Raw genomic sequence first — 20,106 nt, 5'->3', positions numbered from 1 at the left:
CTTTTGCTACCTTATCTGCATATTAATAGCCAACCTTTTTTTCTCCATGTCGTGATAGACTGCAAGAAGGAAATTGGGTGGAAGGCACGAGATGGCTATAGATATACCACACACCATGGTCCGGATAAGTTTGGCAAACAGCTACATTTAAGGATTTGTCCAAGGTCATAAGACTGTTAATTAGTTAGTGAAGGAACTAGGATTAAAACTACATCTTTGGGGTTCAAGATGGCTATGTAAGAAGATCTTGAATTCACCTCCTCCACAGAAAACAAATTTACGGCTATATAAGGAATAATTTTTCTCTGCAGATGACCTGGGAACTAGATTAACAGCACCTCCACAGCAAAAGAGAAAAGAGATGCATTGAGACAGGTAGGAGAGGCAGAGACTCAGTCTCCCTCTGGATCCTACCTGAGGTACGATGACCCACTATCAGGAAGGGATCCCATAAATACAGAGCTTTTTATCGAAGAGTGAAGTGGATATGCCCGCACTTCAGGCATCCAGACCCTTGTGTCTGGAACCAGAAAGACAAGCTCCCAAAACACATGTTTTTTTAAAAAATCAACAAGGGGAACCATAAGTTCAGGGGAACCATAGAACTGTAGAGAACAAAGAACCTGCTCGTAAAGGGCTCACACGCCCATGCATGCATCCTGAAATCCATTGCAAAAATAATTTGAAAAGTACCTAGACTACAACTGAGGGAGAGACCCATTTGCTAATCCTAATGTGGCTGTAGGACACTTCTCAACTGCAGTGACTTTCTCTGGGAACGGAAGCACTGGCTGGTGCCATTTTTGCAATCTCATTCTAACTAGCTGGTAACAGAGCTGGTGGGCACCATGTTTGGGGCCCTCCCTTTAGCCTGCCAGCACTGGTAAGCATCCTTCTTGTCCCGCTGAACCTATGCAAGCAGCCATACCACAACTGGGCCAAGTGAGTATATTGCATCTGGGCTGGGCATGTTCCATGTCCACCCTCCCCTCCTTGCAGCAGTTGTGCCACAACCAGATGGACTCAATAGATAGGTATAGAACATTCCATTCAAGCAGCAGAATACATATTCTTATCAAGTGCATGTGGAACAATTTCCAGCGTAGGTGAGCTGGGCCACAAAACAAGTTTCAATAAATTCACTATTGAAGTCATATCAAGCATCTTCTCCAACTACAGTGGTATAAACCTAGAAATCAGTTATAATAAGAAAACAGGAAAAACCACAAAAATATGGAGATTAAACAACATGCCACTGAACAGTCAATAAGTCATTGAAGAAATCAAAGGAGATATTAAAAAAATACCTAGAGACAAATGAGAACAGAAATATGAGATACCAAAACTATGGGATACTGCACAGGCCTACCTCAAGAAAAGATAAAAATATCACATAGTCTAATGTTATAGCTAAAATAACTAAAAAAGAAAAAAAAAAAAAGAAGAAAAGAAACAGGTCCCTGGATGACTCAGTTGGTTAAGCAGTGAACTCTATAGATTTTAGCTCAGGTCATGGTTTCAGGGTTGTGAGATTGAGCCCCAAGTCAGGCTCTGTGCTGGGTGTAGAGCCTACTTAAGATTCTCTCCCTTTTCTCTTCCTCGCCTCATGTGCACGCTTGCTCTTAAAAAAAAAAAAAAAAAAAGGAATGAAGCCCAAAAAGTAGAAGGAAGAAAACAAATATATTTATATAAAAAATCGAGACTACCAAGATAGGAGAGAGATAAATGACTAAGAGCTGCTTCTTTGATAAGATAAAACTAACAAACCTTTACCTAGACTCACCAAGAAAAGAAGAGGACTCAAAATCAGAAATGAAAGAGGAGACATGATACCGATACCACAGAAATACGGAGAATCGTAAGAGACTTACTATGAACAATTACACACCAACAAATTCGGTGACCTGGGAAAGATAAATTTCTAGATACAAAAAACCTACCAATGCTGAATCAAGAGGAAATAGAAAATCTGAACAGACTGATTGCTCCTAAGGAAACTCAATAATCAAAAATCTCCCAACAAACAAAAGCCCAGGACCAGACAGCTTCACTGGTGAGTTCTCCCAGACATTCAAGGAAGAATGAATACCAGTTCTTATCAAATTCTTCCCAAAACATGGAAGAGGAGGGAACATTCCCAAACTCATTTTACAAGCCCATCATGACCCTAATACCAAAACCAGACAAGGATGACACTAGAAAATTACAAGCCAATATTCCTGATGAATATACATTCAAAAATCCTCAACAAAATACTAGCAAGTCAAGTTAAACAATGCATGAAAAGGGTTATACCCTGTGGTAAAATGGGATTTACTCCACTGATACAAGGATGGTTCAACATTTGTAAATAAATATGATTAATTACATTAATAAAAATAACGATAAAAACATGATCATCTTCATAAATGGAGAAAACGTCTTTGACATAATTCAACACTCATTTATGATAAAAAATCTCAAAAGTGGTGGGTACAGAGGAAACATACCTCAACATAATAAGCCATATATGACAAGCCCACAGCTAACAACATAGTCGGGGGAAAACTGCAAGCTTTTTCTCTAAGATCAGGAATGAGACAAGGATGCCCACTTTCACCACTTATTCAACATAGGTATTAAAAGTCCTAACCAAAGCAATTGGCAAGAAAAAGATATAAAAGTCACCCAGATTGGAAAGGAAGAAGTAAAACTGTCACTATTTGCAGATGATATGATATATATATAGAAAGCCCCAAAGACCCCACAAAAAAAACAGAATAAAAAATTCAGTAAAGTTTCAGGATACAAAATCAATATATATAAAAATATGTTGCACTGCTAAACACTGATAATGAACTATCAAAAAGAAATCCAGAAAAAAATCCCAGTTACAACTGTATCATGAAGAATAAAGTGCCCAAGAATAAATATAACCAAGGAGGTAAAAAACTCATACACTGGAAACTATAAAACTAATGAATGAAATTGAAGAAGACAGAAATAAATGGAAAGATATTCAGTGCTCATGGATTGGAAGATTAATATTGTTACAATGCCTGTATTACCCAGAGTGATCTACAGATTTCAGTGCAATCCCTCTCAAAACCCCAGTAACATATTTCACAGAAGTAGAACAGACAATCCTGAAATTTTTGTAGAAGCACAAGAGAGCCCCAAAACCCAAAGCAATCTTCACAAAGAAGAGCCAAGCTGGTTACTCCCTGGTTTCAAACTGTTCTACAAAGCTATAGGTATCAAAATAGAATGATACTGGCACAAAAACACACCCAGGTCAATGGAACAGAACTGGGAACCTAGAAATGCACCTACACTTAAATGGACAATTAATTTCTGGCAAAGAAACAAAGAACATACAATGAGAAGGGACACTCAGATACACAGTGTTGGGAAAACTGATCAGCCACATGCAAAAGAATGAAGTCAGACCATTATCTTATGCCAAACATAAAACTTTACTCGAAATGGATTAAAGGCTTGAATGTGAGACTTGAAACCATAAAATTGCTAGAAGAAAACAGGTGGTAAGCTCCGTGACATCAGTCTTCACATTGTTTTTGTGATCAGACTCCAAAGGCAATAGAAACAAAAGCAAAAATAAGGACCTGGTAAGTTAAAGGGTTTCTGCGCAGCAAGGAAGCCATCATCAAAACGAAAAGGTAGAGGCACCTGGGTGGCTCAGTGGGTTAAAGCCTCTGCCTTTGGTTCAGGTCATGATCCCAGGATCCTGGGATGGAGCCCCGCATTGGTCTCTCTGCTCAGCGGAGAGCCTGCTTCCCCCTCTCTCTCTGCCTGCCTCTCTGCCTACTTGTGTTCTCTGTCTGTCAAATAAATAAATAAAATCTTTAAAAAAAAAAAAAAAAAGAAAAGTTAACCTACTAAAATGGGAGAACACAATTGGAAACAATACATCTGATAAGGGGTTCATATATAAAATATATGAAGAACTCAACAACAACAACAAAACCTATTAAAAAATGGAGAGAAATAGACATTTCTCCAAAGAAGACATTCAGATGGCCAGGAGGCATGTGAAAAGATACTTAACATTATTAATTATTAGGGAAATGTGAATGAAAACCACAGTGAGTTATTACCTCACATCTGTCAGAATGGCTATTATCAAAAAGATAAGAAGTAGCAAGTGTCAGTAAGGATGTAGAGGAAAGGGGACTGTCAGACACTGGTGGGCTAGAAGTTGGCACAGCCACTATGGAGAACAGTATGGAGATTGCTCAAAAAATAAGAATGACCATGTGATCCAGCTGTGGAACTACAGAGTATTTATTTGAAGGATACCAAAACACTAATTTGAAAAGATAAATACACCCCATGTTCACTGCAGCATTCTTTGCAATAACCAAAATATGGAAATAACCTAAGTGCCCGTCAGTGGAGCCATGAATAAAGAAATTATGGTGTATATGTATGGCGTACTGCTGAGCCATAAAAAAAGAATAAAATCTTGCTATTGGCAACAGCACAGCTGGACCTTGAGGGTATTAAGCAAAGTGAAATAACTCAGAAGGACAAAGACAAATACTGTACGGTTTTGCTCCTACATGGAATCTAAAACAAAACTCAAGATACAGGAAACCCATCAGTGGTTACCAGAGGGGGAGGGGTTTCGAGGGCAGGGGGTGTGGGGGTGATAGGCACGAAAGTGGGCCGCCGGTAGGGTGATGGATAGTATGCAGACTTTCGGGTGATTATAGTGTATACAGATGTCAAATCACAGTGTCGTATACCTGACACTCCTCAGAGACAAAACCCACGCATACATCTCTGTTCTATTACACTCAGGTGACTGGCCCCTCTGGTGTCAGGGCGACCCATTTATTCTTGATACTCGATACACCAACAGCTCTTCCCTTTCCTTTCCTTGCTGATCTTGAGACATGCTGGAGTGATTCCCATGTTTAAGAAATACCAATTGACACGGTTACCAGGGGGTCCAGGTTCTGTTTGTGTGTGCATAGGTGTCTTTGTCTCTGTCTGACAGTGTGACCGTAACACTGGAAGCTACTCTGCCCTGCTCTGGCTGATCCTCTGAATGTGAAAAGACAAAACACAACTGAACCAGCCATACACATGCCTTTATTTAGATCAACTCTTTCTTCAGAATACAACCGAACTTATGGGTCAGACACCCCGAAGTACCCAGCCCTCTTCCACTGAGCTTGTTTATGCTGGGGCAGGCCCCTCCTGAAACGACGAGACAGAACCAAGTGCTAGTTGGGTTACTGTCCCGTGGGTGGGAGAACTTGAAGGCAATGGAGAGGCTAGCACAGGAAGCGTGGAGGGCCACTGCCGGATGCTTCTGTGAACAACCTAGGGCAAGCTAAGGAGAGCATTTGCTTCACAGCTGAGGCCACTCAGATCCTGAGCAAACCTCTCAGCTGGGCTCCCACGAGCTGAAGCAGACAGACACTTGGCTCCATGTATGTGGCGAAGGGACAAAATTGTGCTCTCTCATTCCTTAACTGAAGGGTGGATGTGGGTGTGACAGATGGACAGATGCCCTGAGGCCGAGTGGGGAGCGAAGTAGAGGAGGAATAAGACCGATGAGGCACATGGAGGCTTGCTGCGGGGCAGGGTGGGGGGCACAGCTACTGTGTCCTTTGAGGTAAGTGGCTCTAGATATATTGGATGAAATGGCAATCCTGAGTGATCTGTACGGTCTTGGACGAGGCCAGCTTGGTTCAGGCATACATGGTGAGCTGCAGCCACTGAAAGAGTTAAGTCCCGAGATCAGAGTGCAGCCAAGGAAAGCGAGCCCAACCCTAAGGGTCTGATGGGGGAGGCGGGAAAGGGACAGTCCCAGCATGCCCAGTCCCGGGAAGATTTTCTAAGAAGCGATTTAGGGCCTGCTCCCCTTTCCCTACTAGGAAGGTATGTTTTCCAGCAAAAAAGCCCTTTACGATCTGAGACCCCTTTGGGGCCTTCCCCCCAGGACCCATTCCCTATGAGCTTGCCTTTCTGCTCCTTTCCTAGCCCATACCTCCCCCAGCATTTGGAAGTGAGGAGTTCACCGGCCCCAGTCGGCCTCACTGGCTTCCCACCTGGAATTTTAAGAACAGGGTAAATCGACTGCTTCTGTTACGCTTTACCTCTAGAACGTTGAGTTTGATGATACCATCTCCATCCTTGTCAAATGCATTAAAAGCTCCTGTGGGAAGAACACACAGGCCAGAGGCGAGTTACAGACTCCCTTCCCCTCCACTGTTGTGACTTTTCTTCAGAGGACCGTGTACTAAGTGGTGTCCTTTGGCACAAAACCGTGCCAGGCAGGGTATCCACAATCACCCTCCCTTCACCAGCCCGTTCGGAGCTTAAAGCGGGCCTTTGCCTTTGTTCAGCTTGGAAAGAGGAGACTGGAAGGTGGCCAGGCCGAGATTCCCACCGCTGCAGCGGTCTGGCCCCAGAGCGCGAAAGGGCGGCCCCCCACTTACTGAACATGCCCTCTAGCCTGACGAAGCAGCAGATAAAGCTGTCGAAGTCTATGTTCATGTGCTTGTCTGCATAGCGCATGGTAATGATGTCGTAGAGCTGGCTGTTGAGGTGGAAGCCTGTGGAGGACGGGGTGGGGGAGGAGGAAGTAGTCTGAGTCCTTGCCTGCATTCTGTCCTGTTCCCTGCCTCACAGCCACCCTGTGTCACCCAGAAACACTCCTTCCTCCCCCCGCCCCCCGCAATCCTTTGGTTCCACCAGCCCTCGTCCCTGCTCCCCGACAGCCACTGCTTTCCCCAGCACCTGCATCATTGACTGCGTTTCGCATCTCATAGCTGTTGATGGTGCCGGAATGGTCTGTGTCATAGTGTTTGAAAATTTTCTGGCAATTGAAAATTTGTGGACAGAGGTCACACAGTAAAACACTGAATTAGCCCCCGCACTCCTTCACTCCCATGCTTCCTTCTCTCCTTACCTGCCAGGCTTTAATCTTCTTCCAGAGGTGATGGAACTCTTGCAAGTTCAGCCTCCCAGAGCCGTCTGTCTGGAGGAAGGAGGTCAGGGCTACAGGGCACGCATAGCGAGATCCCCCTGGACCAGGAGAAGGGGTCCCTGCGACTTCCTCACAGGAAGGCTCTGCCCCAGGTAGCCTCCCATTGCCCTGTCCTGGTATTTAACCCTCCCTTCCTCACCTCTGCAGTCAGAGTTCGTGTCTGCTCTAAAACCCAGGGGACAAGTCTCCTCAGGACCATTTTGGCTTGGGCCAGGTCTTAGGCAGAAACCCAGGCCTGAGGTGAGGGCAGAATTTAGGGGCTGGATACAAACCAATGCCCTGCCCAACTGTGCCTCGTCCAACAGCCCCCTTCAGACTAGTAGCCTAGGCCTCAAGTCCTCCCTTAGGCATGGATTTGGGCCTTTTTGACTGGGCACCCCCCATTGCCTTGGCCCCCGTGGCTGCACAGGGGCTGATGACAGAGAAGCGTGGTTGGGAAGGGTGGCAGGAAGGATACATCCATGAGAGCAATCATGCTACGGCAGGACTCCAGCGTGAACCCTTGTGTCTTCAGGTCCTTATCTGGGAGGTAGGGAGAAGAGTGAGGAGCTTTCTTCAGGTAACTGGACCTCCCACTCCTGCCTGCCCGCCTCCACACACAGCGTGAGCCACTCACGTTTGTTCACCACTGTGTTAAGGATATTCTTGAGCTCATCTGCACAGACCTCCATGTCCTGAGGAGGAAGGGAGTAGAGAATAACCGTTCTAGAGGACAGCTCCTGATGGAGCACGTGGTTTGCAAAACAAGAGCCAGCTGTCCGTGTGTGTAAGGTCTCTGTCACTACCACCCTGTCATGGGAAGCGGGGACTTTTCCAAGGAAGACACGGCACCCTCCGCGTCCAGACTGCACTGGGCGGCTCAGGGTAGGAAGGCCTCCAAGCCACCCCAGCAGATGGTGGTCTCGGACCTGACTGGTGGACTTCTGTGCTACCCATACGTAGCCCCTGCTTCCACCAAAAGCCATACGACCCCTCCTGAACAATAGTGAGATAACTGGTCATTTGAGCAGTTAGTCAAGGAGAGGAGTCAGGACTGGTGGTACTCACATCGCCTGCTATCTGCCTGAAAATGTTCCGGAATTGCAGCTGCTCCTCACTCTCTTGGTCAGTGTTGCCAGGCCGGGGCTGTGGAAGCATAAAGGAAAGCTGGTTTCCAGTGATCCGGGAGATGGGCAGACCCATGAAGGGCCGAAGGAGCCAGGGTGCCTTCCTAGCCCTAGGTGGCTGCAGGAGCCAGGTACAGCACAAAGGCTTTTCTCCCTGAGCTGAGCCTAGTGAGCTGGAGTGAGACTCCTCTAGGCCCCAGTGACCCTTCCTTCCAGACATGCTAGCCAGAGAGGTTACAGCAGCCATGCAGATGTATGGACAGCCACCCGTGTCCCTCTCTCCCACCCCCACCAGCTAAAGCCTCCCCACCATTTTCAGCTTGACCTTCTCAACCAGATGAGTCCCAGAAGGACAGAGGGGACCAGACCATCTGGGTACCTCCGGCTACCTGCGTCATCAGGGTGAAGTCCTCAGAGAACCCCTACTCCACTGCAGGGACACTGCAGCATCGAGGATGTGGCTGGGGCTTTGTCTGTGGGCTTTGGTCCCTTAGCCCCACATCCTCTAAGCTTTAGATGCCTCCTCTCCCCTCTTCAATAGAATACCCTTCCCAGGGCTCTGCAGGCCTCCATTTCTGAGGTCCACCCCCTTTTCTGCCACTGTCCTCTATCCTCTCACTGTCAAGAGCTCAAGGATACCAGGAAGCAGGAGTTGCTCTGTCCTGAGCCCTCTCAAGCTGGTTGCATCTCAGGCTTTGGCTCCCGTTTCCTTCACTGTCCAGGCTGGGGGCTCCAGCGGGCAGACTCACCCTGTCCCTCCCAGGCCGGGGACTGGCTTGGCGTGGTTGCCAACCCCCAAGACATTCACGTAAGCATCACCCCCAATTTTAGGAAAACTCGATGCGAGGAAAGATCAGTGGGATATATCTAAACCTCCAGATGTTACAGGGACACCCCCCCAGAGCCCCTCCAATCCAGAGGACCCCAGTGTGTACTGGCCACCCCATTCATGCCACATGCTCAAAAACCTGTGGGGATTTCTCTTGCTTATCAGGGCTCGTTTTGTCTTTGCCCTCCTCTGATTCCTGGTCCACACCCAGTTCCTTGTTGCTGTTTGCTCTGTCCGAAACGAAGATGATGGGCTGGAGAGAAGAGGGAAGTGGGGAAGGGGCAGGAAGGAAGCAGGGATTACAGGCTGAGCGGGCACGTGGACACAGCCCCCCTCCTGGAGCAGCTTTGTCCAGTGAAGAGAAGAGCAGAGTTGGGAGCTCTTGAACCTCAGTCCAAGCTCCATCCCTGCCACTAGCAAGCTGTCTGGGACTTGGGGAAAGACGCTACGTGTCTCGGACCTCAGTTCCTTAGCTCCTGATGGTGGGAGCTCTGAGGGGTCGTTAGCACACGTGAAACTGCTAAGAATGCTCAAAGCAGTGTGAACTAGTGCAGGGATTTTCAAATATTTTGTAGGCTTTTTTTTTTTTTTTTGAAATGGAAATACTTTTCAAATCAAATTTCCCTAGAAGCCCAGTGTATTTGAAGTCTTTAAAAACCAGCTGCTCCGCTCGATGAAGAGGGTAGAGCTTTTTTCCCTCGGCACACCCACATCACCCATGGCAGCTGGGGGGCACCTCCAAGGAACCTCTAGCACTCCGCAGAGGACTGAACAGAGGGCTCGGATTAGTGGCATGGTCAGTGGGGGAGAGGTCGGAACACTGACCTGTAGGTCCAGCCCTGCCCTCACACACAGGAAATGTCCTCTCTGGCCTCAGGTTACTCATCCATACATATGGATGACAAAACCTGCTTGAACTTTCCCATAGGGCTCTTGGGGGAAGGGGACAGGAGATACCGAATATAAAATTGTACCACAAAACATTTAAGATGCCGCACAAATATAAGGGATATTTTCGAGACATGCTCATGCAAGTGAAGAGGACACAAGAAGAGTAGAGAGCAGCTGCCATGCTATGCAGATCCTGGCTGGAGACATACGTCCCACAGGGGAAGCCAGAAGAAGGCTAAGCCAGCAGAGCTTATGGCTGCAGTGCAGAAGGCAATGGGAAAACCGGAGTCTCTGACCAGTTTCTGAATCCCCATCTGCCTTTCCATGCTATGCATCTAGAACAGCACCCATGGGCAGACCTGTGGAAATAAGCTTCCAGAACTTTGGTTCCCAGCAGGCCCCAAAGCCCCTGTCTTGCCCTGCCTTTCAAGCCAAAGGTCTTGCGCAAGCAACTGATGCTTGCAGGGATCCTAGAGCAAGCATGGGTCACAGATGGAGGGGGAATGTATGCCTGTGGCCATGGGGTGGCCATGGGCCACCTTTGCTAAGGCACACATCTCTGGGCCCAAGTGTGGGTCTGGATAACACAGGCCTTGGTGTGTAAGGAGCCTGAACCAGATTGGTGAGAGTAAGAAACTTGGGTCTGGAGCAGACAGACATGGCTTCCAGTTTCCCCACTCATTAGCTGTGTGTCCTTGGGCAAACTTCTTCACTTCTGTGAATACGTGTAAAATAGCTATAGAAAGGGAATGATGATAGCAGCTACCTTGTAGATACTGTTGTGACAGAAAGCAATGCATTTTTTACCCTCAACACAGTGCCAAATCTCTGGTAGGTACTTGATTAATATCAGCTCTGGTATGTACCAGCATTAGTACTCAGAGGACCTCTACGTTGAATCCTTCCAGGAACCACCATAAACACTAACACTGAACCCTGTCCGATGGCCTATGGCTACTACCTCATGGGCGTGTGGATGCCCAAAGGTCAGTCATTTCTGGATGGCACTCAGAGTTGTCAACCCCAAATTCAGAAAGGGTTAGCCATCACGGTAGATCTTGGAGACCATGGGAAGGTTACGGGGTAAATGGAGCAGGAATGTAGGAGGGAGTTTGAATTGCTTGACAACTATAATCTTGAATTCTAAAACCACACAAGGAAAACAGTGCCCCCCCCTCCCCCCGGTCCCAGATGACAGCTTTGCTCTGAGGCCCCTGAGCTGCTCTTAGCACACATGGTCACCATCAGCAATGGTGTCCTTACAGCAGAGTGCTTATAACCAGGATACTTAGGAGGAGATCTTAGAGGCCCTGGTGACTCTACCACAGCCTCCCAAGTTCCCAAGAGGGGAAGCTGTCCAGGTAGCTCTCATTCCTCATTAAACCAGCCTCTGGGATTATGGGGGTGAAGATCTCTTCCCTCTACCCCACTGCTGCCTAGACAGAGCATGCAGAGTCCATTGGTTCCCACAGCTTAGAGGAGCCTGCGCTTGGAATGGGAGGTCACTTGGAATGGGAGGTCTAGAAGGGGACTTAGAACAAGAGCTTCCCCTAGAACAAGAGCGCCGGCAGTGACTTAGCCTCTTTGGGTATCCTCTTCCACCCCAACCCCAGCAGGCCAAGAAAATAGGAGGAGTGAGGAGCAGGCAGAGGAAAGGAAGGAGGGAGAAGGAGCAGCCCCATCTACAGAGCAGGTGGCTGGCATCCCAGGATGGTCTCCATGGAAACCCTCACACACCTATCTCACCATACCATGAGAAACCACCGTTGCCATTCCCCCCAAGAATCAAGTCGTGCTTAGCAGAGCTAAATCCACTTCTGAGAAAGAAGGGGTGCTCCTTTGGGTTTTTGCAAGAGGCCTATTTTCATTGGCTGGCCATCCTCTCCCTCCCTCATAGGAGAGGTCGGCCTGGTGGTGCCCAGAGGACTCTGGGGCCAGATGGCCTGGCTCCCAGTGCTGGCTCTGCAGCCTGGGACAAGTCAGTTCATCTGTCTGTATCTTGGCTTCCTCTGAAAGTGGGGATAATAACAATACCAATCTCACAGGGTCGTTGTGGGGACGGAGTATACCCATGCGAAGCAACCGAAAGAGTGCCTGACACGGGGGCCCGGGGAAGGCAGGTTCACATACACACACACATGCACAAACACACTCTGTGTCTACCCACTCACCCTGTTACACCCACCTTGGTTTTTTTCTTTTTCTGCATAAGGAAAGGAAACAATAAATGCCGAATAAGTGAAAGTCAAGTTTCCAGAAAACCCAGTGCCTTTTGGCTTCCCTGTGACTTGGTCCTCAGCTTGGGGTGAGGTTCCGGGGTCCAGGAATCTGGGCTACATAGAGCCAAAAGAGGCCTGGGAGTTGAAGGGAGGGGAAAAGTGTCTGGGTCCAGAGCCTGGCAGCTACTCCAACAGCCACTCTGCTTTTATAGCCCATTCCTATCCTAGACACTGCCAAGGAAAAGGATCTTTTGGCTAATGATTTGTATTTTTAATTGAAGTTAGTTACTAAAACACCAAAAGAAGTGGCTTACCTAAATTGGCCTAAAAATGAATGTTGTCTGATTTACAGAGTTTGGGTTTTTTTTTTTTTTTCCTGTTGTTGTTATTGTTGTTGCAAATATTTAATATAGAGACTTAATATGGAAATCTAGGTTTGGGGCTTTAAAAAATAAATAAAACTTGAAGGTGTGGTAGGCTTCATGTGCTGGTTACCGCTATGACAAAAATCTGGGGAGCTGAGAGCAGCTGTTGTCTGCACCTTCCAGATGCCGCGGTCACCACCACTCCCATTGTCCCTCCAACACTGAAGCTTAAGAATCAGTTGAGAACTACAGGCAAATATGCCTGTTTGGGGACATCCAAACCCCCACCTTCCTGCCCTAGTCAGGTGGCATGCCAGCTCCCATACACTCCTGAGTTTGAAACCCCTGGTAAATACACTATTCGGATGACTAGTGTTTAAAAGATGAGAATAGCGCGCCTGGGTGGCTCAGCGGCTTAAGTGTCTGCCTTTGGTTCAGGTTGTGATCTTGGGTTCTTGCGGATTAGAACCATGAGTGTGACTCCCCAGAAGACAGTTTGGTGGGACATTTGCTGTCCCCTTATTGGCCCAAGTCACGCAGAGCACAAACCAGGCCCAAAGGCCCAAGGTCGGCACAAGACTCCTTAATACAAGGAGACAGCACATATGCCAACTCTATGCTTGAAACTCTGGGATTCCTAACCCTGGGAGCAGGTCTCCATGTGGTGACCAGGGAGAGCCCGAGTCTGGGCTCCAAGAATCTGGATGTCAGTTCCATCCCTGCCGCCTGTGAGCTTTGGGAACCCAAAGGAGCCATTTAACCCCACTGAGCCTCTTCTGGCTGGAAGAGGCTCAGTGGGAAGTAAGGAAGTAAGCCTCTTCCTTACTTTAATGCCAGTGATAATCATAACCTTACTATATCTCAGAAATCTTGCAAGGGTCAAGCGAGGTTAACGCATGGGAGAAGGACCTCATAAGATACAAGGCATGTGACTAATAACAACCGTGTGGGAGCCTGTGCTGTGCCAGACCCTTCACATATATGATCTCACTGATTCCCACTTCACAGAAGCCTTGCAAGGCACCTCTGTTATCTCTATTTTACAAAGTAGGGAACTGAGGGGTTACATAACTTGTCCCAATCACCCAGCTGATAGGTGGAGGACCCAGCTTTTGACTCTGACTCCAGAGCTGGTGTGTATTTTCTGTATCTGAGATGGGCCCTTATAACCCAAGCCAACTGCTGCTGCCCTTGTTGTCCCTTCCCGTGGATGGCCTTGACCCCCTCCCTCTGGCGGCTCAAATCACTACTCCCCTCCAGGACCCTCTTCTGTGCTTCCTAGCCCTTGGGCAGACTGCATGGCTCCAGCACCGTGAGGTCTGTTACTCTAGTCACGACAAACAGAAATTGCAGAAATATGGAAGAATTGCTCTGCACGCCCCAGATGCCCATCTTCCTCTGCCAATACCGCCTCTCCCCTCCACCACCCTTCTGTCCCCTGCCTGGATCGTGGAATGTGACCCTCAGGGCCTTTTCACACATCAGAACCAAACCACTCACCACTGGCCGGTCCACAGAGATGGTGTTTTCAACTTCCCTGTGAGAAACACAAACGGGAGGGACTGTCAGAGTCACCAGGAGTGGGCAGGAAGCACAGAGAGGATTTGCTCAGGACACTCAACTTCTCAGAGCCAAGTCGGGACTGACCTCAAAGGAACTGCAGGAACTAATGTCTCCCACCACGGGGACCAGCCCTGTGTCGGCGCTATCCCCAGCAGCCAAGGGCACACACGTGGGTTCTTGTTGGCTTTGCCCAGAGCATCCCAAAGCCAAGCCCAGCTACCTACTCATGCCTTGTGTTTCTTTTGGGGCAGAGTTCAGAGGATTTGGGCTTTATGAACTCATCTTCAGTGACCAAAAATGCAGGATATGGCCATGCTGGCTTCCCCAGGCCACCTGACCTAAGGGCTCCATCACCCCCAATGCCTCCTATCCCTGTTCCCTACTCTCTTTCTTTCTTCTTCTTCTTTTTTTTAATTTTAAAGATTTTATTTATTGATTTGACAGAGAGAGACACAGCGAAAGAGGGAACATAAGAAGGGAGAGGGAGAAGCAGGCATCCTGCTGAGCAGAGAGCCCAATGCAGGACCCTGGGATCATGATCTGATCATGACCTGGGATCATGACCTGAGCCCAAGGGAGACGCTTAATGACTGAGCCACCCAAGCATCCCCCCCCCCTCTTTCTTTCTTCTTATCACTTATCTCCCTCTAACACATATATGTATGTTTCCCCAGGTCTTGTTGTCTCCTCTTAAGAATGTTAAGCTCCATGAGGGCCGGGATTTCTTTGTTCAATTCACTGCCCTATCCTCAGAGCCTAGAAGAAAAGTGCCTGCAACACAGTAGGTGCTCAATAAATAACTGTGGGATGACAGACTGAATGGAGATGTGGCCAGTGGCTCAGGAGCAGAGGAACAGGGTTCTGCTGGTCAGCATATCCCAGGACTCCTAGAGGGGACCGGTCTAGCCACCCCATGCCTCCAATCTCTGGAATGGGCTTTTAGGGACAGGTGGGGCAAAGGGGGCTGACTCACTCTGAGAGGTTCCTCTTTTCGGAGAAGACCCGGAGGATGAATTCTCCCTCCTGGTGGGGCTCATAGGTGGAGGGCACAATGACGTACTCGCTGGGAGGAAGGCGGAAGCGCTCGGACACCTCTCGCATGTTAATGTAGGTCTTGCTCCTGGCCTTGGAGGCATTGTACAGGAAGAAATCCTTCTGCAGGTGCTGCTTGTTCCCGTGCATCTGACGGAGAGAAGAGCCAAGGGATGGAGCTCCTTGAGAAGGATGCCCTGTCCTGCTTACAGTCCCCCTCCAGGGGTCTCTTCCTGGCTCTGGTCACCCAGTTCACAGTCATGATTAATGCCTCAAATAGCTCCACATCCCTGGAGTTCCTACCCCATTTCTTCCTCCTTTTCTGTTGTGATTCGGAAGTGAAAGTCAAGTCTATCATTCTGCCACTTACCAGAACTGCTGCTGGTCAGTTCCAAATCACCTCCAGGCTGAGGAGGGACCCCAAGGAGGCAGAGGGGCCTTGGCTGGGGTCTGAGGGAGGCGATTCCTCCATCCCAAAGAGGGCAGTCACCCTCAGAATGCGTGTGACAGTGTATTAATTGTAAGTGTGAATGTGTATGAGTATGAGCAAGTGTGTGTGTGTGTGTGTGTGTGAGATATGAATATAAATGTCTGAGAGCATGTGTGTGACAGTCTCTAGTGGGAGAGAGGGCACATCGTGACGGTGACAGTCGGGAGATCACCCTGATGCACCCTCTCTGGAGTTCGTGACACAGGCAAGACCCTCCCCTATCATAGTCCTGCCCTCAAACCCCACCAGGAAGCTTCCCGATGTGCCACTGATGGACACAGGACCCCCGGGCAACGCTGTGCACAACTGCTGACTGCTGCCGCTTCGATACCTCTTTGGGGACCTTGAGGAAAAACAGAAAAAGAAGCTGCTCAGATTCTGTGGATTTCACATCTGCACAGGGATGAAATGCACGTGGGACGGGAAAGCCAGCCACTGTGGAATGCATGCAGAAGCCTGATTTCCCACCACTGATCCGGCCAGCCCCAGCCCCACTCCACTCCTCCATCCCGGGTTTTTGCTCCTGTAGCAAATATCTAGGAGATTCTGACACAAGTGGGCCTGATACCAGGAGTTCTGGGAGGGGACACTGAGTACTGGGGAAGTCCCCAAACCCTCCACTCAGAGGAATGTGTTGCTCCTGGCCTTGGAGGCCAGGAGTGGAGTGGAGTATCTGGGGTGGTGTGTCAGTGGCTGGAGTGTCTGGGGCGGAAGCCAGTCAGGAACTGCACACCTCGTAGATGGCAAAGCCAATAGTGAAGAGGTTGGCCCCCAGCTTCCGGTCCTTCCGCCGGTTCTTCTGCATCAGGGCCACCAGGAAGCTGCAGATCACCTCCGAGTCGTCGGGGTCATCGTCCTCCTCCAGGAGCTTCAGACGGTACTGTGGGTTGGTCCAGAAAGTGTCTGTGCCCCCCAGGAAGGAAATGTGCATTCAGATGTGCCTCTCAGGGAACGGGCAGGAAGAGGAGTAAGACAGAGGAGTCCTACTGATCTCCTGCCCCTAACTGCTCAATAAATACAGAAGGAGTGATTCAGGCATTTGTCAAACGATGTGGGGGGAGCAGTGGGTAGCCCACACCTTTCTGCAGATGGAGCCCCCCTGCTTGGCTGTGTGGCTCCTCCTCCCTCTCCGAGCTGTGATTATCATTCTCTGCTGATGGCTTCCCTTTCCTCACCCGCCCTTGAAATGCTGTTGGCCCCTGGGTTGTGGTCTCAGGCCTCTCTCCCACCCCACTGTTCTGCACCCCCTGGGCTGTCCCTGCGTAAGGATGATGTAGACCCCAGCCCCGTCTCCACCAGACTCCCTCCGTCCCTCCTTCCCCTCCTCTCTTCCTCCTGTCTTCCTTCCTTCCTCTTCCCTTCTTTCCGTCCTTCCACAGATACATGTTGACTTCTAGTCATACCACCAAGAACCATTCTAATCCATGCAACCAATTCTCTACGGCACATCTTCACCTGGCTATTCTACAGGGGCCTCAAACTCCCCAGGTCCCCAGCTCAACTCCCCTCCCTACAAGCCCACAGCCAGCTCCACCGTAAAACCAACAACACGTCCAACTTTTTCTCCTGTGTGTCTTATGCTGTGACACTGACACCCTCCCTTGGGCTTCCCCAAACTGAGAAACTTGAAGTCACTCGTCAGGGACTCCTCCCAATATCCTGTCCCCTGAATCTGCCCTCTTCCCTCGATATCCCCCACTGGGACTTGCTCCAGCTTTCTTCATCTCTGGCTTGCAGCCTTGCAGCTGAGGCTAATTCTGTGTTCAGTTCCAACCCTCAGCATTACGAATGCAGCACCCTCCTGACACGGTGTCCTGCTGTTACCAGCTCCCTACTGCACACTCCTCGGCATGGCAGTTTCCTTCTTGGTAAAATGGGGAGGGTCTCATAAGATCAGATACTCCCAGAACATAGTACTGGCTCAGTTCCTCCTGGAGCCCTCCCCCAACCCTGAGCCTCTCCCACCTGGGAAGTTGCGGCAGCCTCCGGCAGAGCAGCCCCTCACCCAGCGGCCCTCGTTCACAGACACCGTCCAGGTCTGCAACTTGTCGGACTCCAGGGCATCAGCCGTGAGGTTGCAGATCTCCAGCTTTGTGAAATGGTAGATGAAATCGTCATAGGACATCCTGAGAGGTTGGAAGAGAGAGGCCCGTGTGGGAGGCTGGGAAAGGTAAGACTCGGGGACAAGCTAAGCACGATCAGACCATTCAGACGAACTTGGGCGTGGTGCCAGAGAGGACCCTGTCACTCCTCTCTAGGGTGAACACTATCCACTCTCATGTCTCCACCCCATACTACCATCTCTTCCGGTAATGATTCAGACTTCTGTGTCCTAGGTGGGAGAGCTTGGCAGCAATTCAGTTCTCCAATGGAACCGTGTCCCTCTGCACTGGACCCAAGCACTGCGCTGGGCTTAGCAGAAAGACAGTTTAGGGAAGGACAGACAATGAAGCAAGCAAAACAGAGATCCCGAAGAAAGTTCCCTTTAAGCTGAGAGTTGAGGGCCACTTAGAAACGATCAGAGTGAGGGTGAGCGTGGCACTGGGCGAGCAAAGGAGAGCTGCCTTGGCTAGAAGACAGCTCCACAAAGGCCAGGGAGCAAGTGGCTGGAGTGGCATGTACCACAGAGGGGCATGGGCGAGGCAGGAGCCACATCATGCTGGCCTGGTCCCAGGCTCAGTCACCACGGTGACTGGGCTGGCTCCTCGCAGAACCCCATCCTTGCTGGGCCTCGGACTGGAGGAGAATAGGGCCCAGATCTCCTGGGGGCTGCGGTCTGATGGCCTCTTTCCAGGCACTGAGGTTTGAGAAATCAGCTCCCCATCTCATCTCTTACCCTTTGGAGTCCCTCTGGGTTCTGGACTCACCAGAACTCTCCATCCTCAGTGACCTGGTGCTGCAGACGGGCCTTCTCATCTTTGTCCACAAAGCTCCAGTCCTTCCAACTGGAGGGAAAATGGAGGTATTATGGAAGGAAGAAGAAGGAGAGGCCTGATGTAGGTTGGGACAGGAGTAGCAAGAGGAATATAAAAAAACTGAAAGAGTAGTTCACCTTCTAATTGTAGCAAGCATGAAGCATCAAATTGGAAATCTGATCTGATCCCCTCAGTGTAAAACCCAATAATGGCTTCCCACCATCCATAGGAATAAGACCTTAAATGGGTTTGTAAGGGCTTGATCCTTCTGAGGGCTGAGGTGGTTTTTTTGTTTTATTTTGTTTTGCTTTTAAATCCCTCCTCACACTTTAAAAGTTGATCTCTGGACATAGAATGACTGGATTCCACTTGGTTTTAGATTTTTTTTTTTTTTTTTAAGTAGTCAGGGAGCCCAACATGGGACTTCAACTCACAACTCTGAGATTAAAACCTGAGCTGAGATCAAGAGTCAGGCGTTTTACTGACGAAGCCACCCCAGCGTCCCCCAGGATTCCATTTAATATTACCAGTACTAGCTGTGTAACCTTGGGAAAGTCACTGAACCTCTCAGCATCTGTTTCCCCAACTGCAAAAGTGGAATGAGTATTATCATCTACTTAGAGGGCTCCGATGAGCAATGAATGAAATTATGCATGCAAAAGTTTTAGAACAGCACCTGCCCTCTAATAAGTAACTGTCTGAGTTCTAAGAAAAAGACCAAGCATGTAAACATTTCCTTTCTCCTATCACCCCAGGAAATAGCCTGGCTGCGTGTTTCTAAAGGCTGGCTGGTCTTCCACACTCTCCCCAGGAGGGAGGAAATGAAGCGCATTTGTGTTTCAGGCATGCTGAGGAGAATAAAGCTAAACCGGGTTGTCCTTGGCAAGGTGAAGGATTGCGGAAGGGCTTGGGGTCAGGGAATGCTCGAGGGAAAACGGAGGTTCCGGAGAGCAGAAGGAGGGACCCAGAGCAGGGAGCGTGGTCTCCTTGAGTGATCCAGAGATGGGGCCCACTTGTCAGCAGTCCCTGCGTGGAGGCATTGGTAGGATGTGGGTTAAGGCTGGACACCAAACTATGGGGCTGGAGAACACAGTGAGGGTCCCGGTGGGTGGCCTGGGCCAGTGGACAGCTGATGGGGCACCACGGGCCTTCCCAGACCAGAGAGCCCAGATCCCATGCCAATCTCTCCCACAACCTTTTCTACTCTTCCCATATCCCACCCAAACTAGGTGAGGGGCGGGTTTATCTTCAGGAGCTTTATCTTCATTATTAGTGGTTGTTTTGTCCTTCCCACTGGAACTTGACATTCACAGGGGCAGGGCCTATGTTTCCCTGTTCATTTCTAAGTTCCCAGGTAGTAGCGTGGGGCCTGCCACCTATTTGGCACAGAAGAAGTGGGGATTTGTTTCACTGCTGAGGGAAGGAACATGGTCAGTGTCTGCAAGAGGCCATAAGAAGACTAGAGTCAGCAGATTATCCCAGTCTCTCCGGGGAGGCTGCCTGTTCAGGAGCCAGCCTCAATGCCCAGACCTGTGCCTGCTGTCCAGCCAGTGCTCAGTGACGCTAAGTGAAGGTAGAGCTGAGTGAATCAGCAATGATGGCGCCCTGGGTGGAGGTAAGCCCAGAGGCTGAAGAGCACAGGCACAGCTACTGAGTCCTGCTATGTCCTCTTGGGAATGAAAGAGCTCAAGGG

At 49.3% G+C, this 20,106-nt stretch overlaps 1 protein-coding gene across 4 annotated transcripts in view; it reads right to left on the bottom strand.

Annotated features, from left to right (window-relative positions):
- Positions 1-5,075: 5,075 nt before the first annotated feature.
- The window catches only part of CAPN3 (calpain 3), a 50,564-nt gene continuing 35,533 nt past the window's right edge, over positions 5,076-20,106 (bottom strand). Inside the window, exons 9-24 of one of the 4 annotated variants that reach the window (XM_059372616.1) lie at positions 18,366-18,443; positions 17,464-17,624; positions 16,232-16,401; positions 15,830-15,841; positions 14,950-15,158; positions 13,914-13,950; positions 12,015-12,032; positions 9,078-9,191; positions 8,051-8,128; positions 7,620-7,677; positions 7,461-7,525; positions 6,926-6,994; positions 6,754-6,832; positions 6,453-6,569; positions 6,111-6,169; positions 5,076-5,729 (exon numbers count right to left, since the gene is read on the bottom strand). In XM_059372616.1, the coding sequence (XP_059228599.1) occupies positions 5,703-5,729; positions 6,111-6,169; positions 6,453-6,569; positions 6,754-6,832; positions 6,926-6,994; positions 7,461-7,525; positions 7,620-7,677; positions 8,051-8,128; positions 9,078-9,191; positions 12,015-12,032; positions 13,914-13,950; positions 14,950-15,158; positions 15,830-15,841; positions 16,232-16,401; positions 17,464-17,624; positions 18,366-18,443 (1,351 nt within the window). In that variant the 3' untranslated portion in view covers positions 5,076-5,702. Of the gene's footprint in view, positions 5,730-6,110; positions 6,170-6,452; positions 6,570-6,753; positions 6,833-6,925; positions 6,995-7,460; positions 7,526-7,619; positions 7,678-8,050; positions 8,129-9,077; positions 9,192-12,014; positions 12,033-13,913; positions 13,951-14,949; positions 15,159-15,378; positions 15,457-15,829; positions 15,842-16,231; positions 16,402-17,463; positions 17,625-18,365; positions 18,444-20,106 lie in introns of those variants that run through there. The other 3 variants (XM_059372617.1, XM_059372618.1, XM_059372615.1) reach the window with 3 other exon arrangements.

The sequence above is a fragment of the Mustela nigripes genome, chromosome 13 (assembly GCF_022355385.1).
Source record: "Mustela nigripes isolate SB6536 chromosome 13, MUSNIG.SB6536, whole genome shotgun sequence".
Classification (NCBI taxonomy): Eukaryota; Metazoa; Chordata; class Mammalia; order Carnivora; family Mustelidae; genus Mustela; species Mustela nigripes.
Note: the sequence above shows the minus strand (reverse complement) of the source record. Positions and strands in the feature narration are given on the sequence as shown.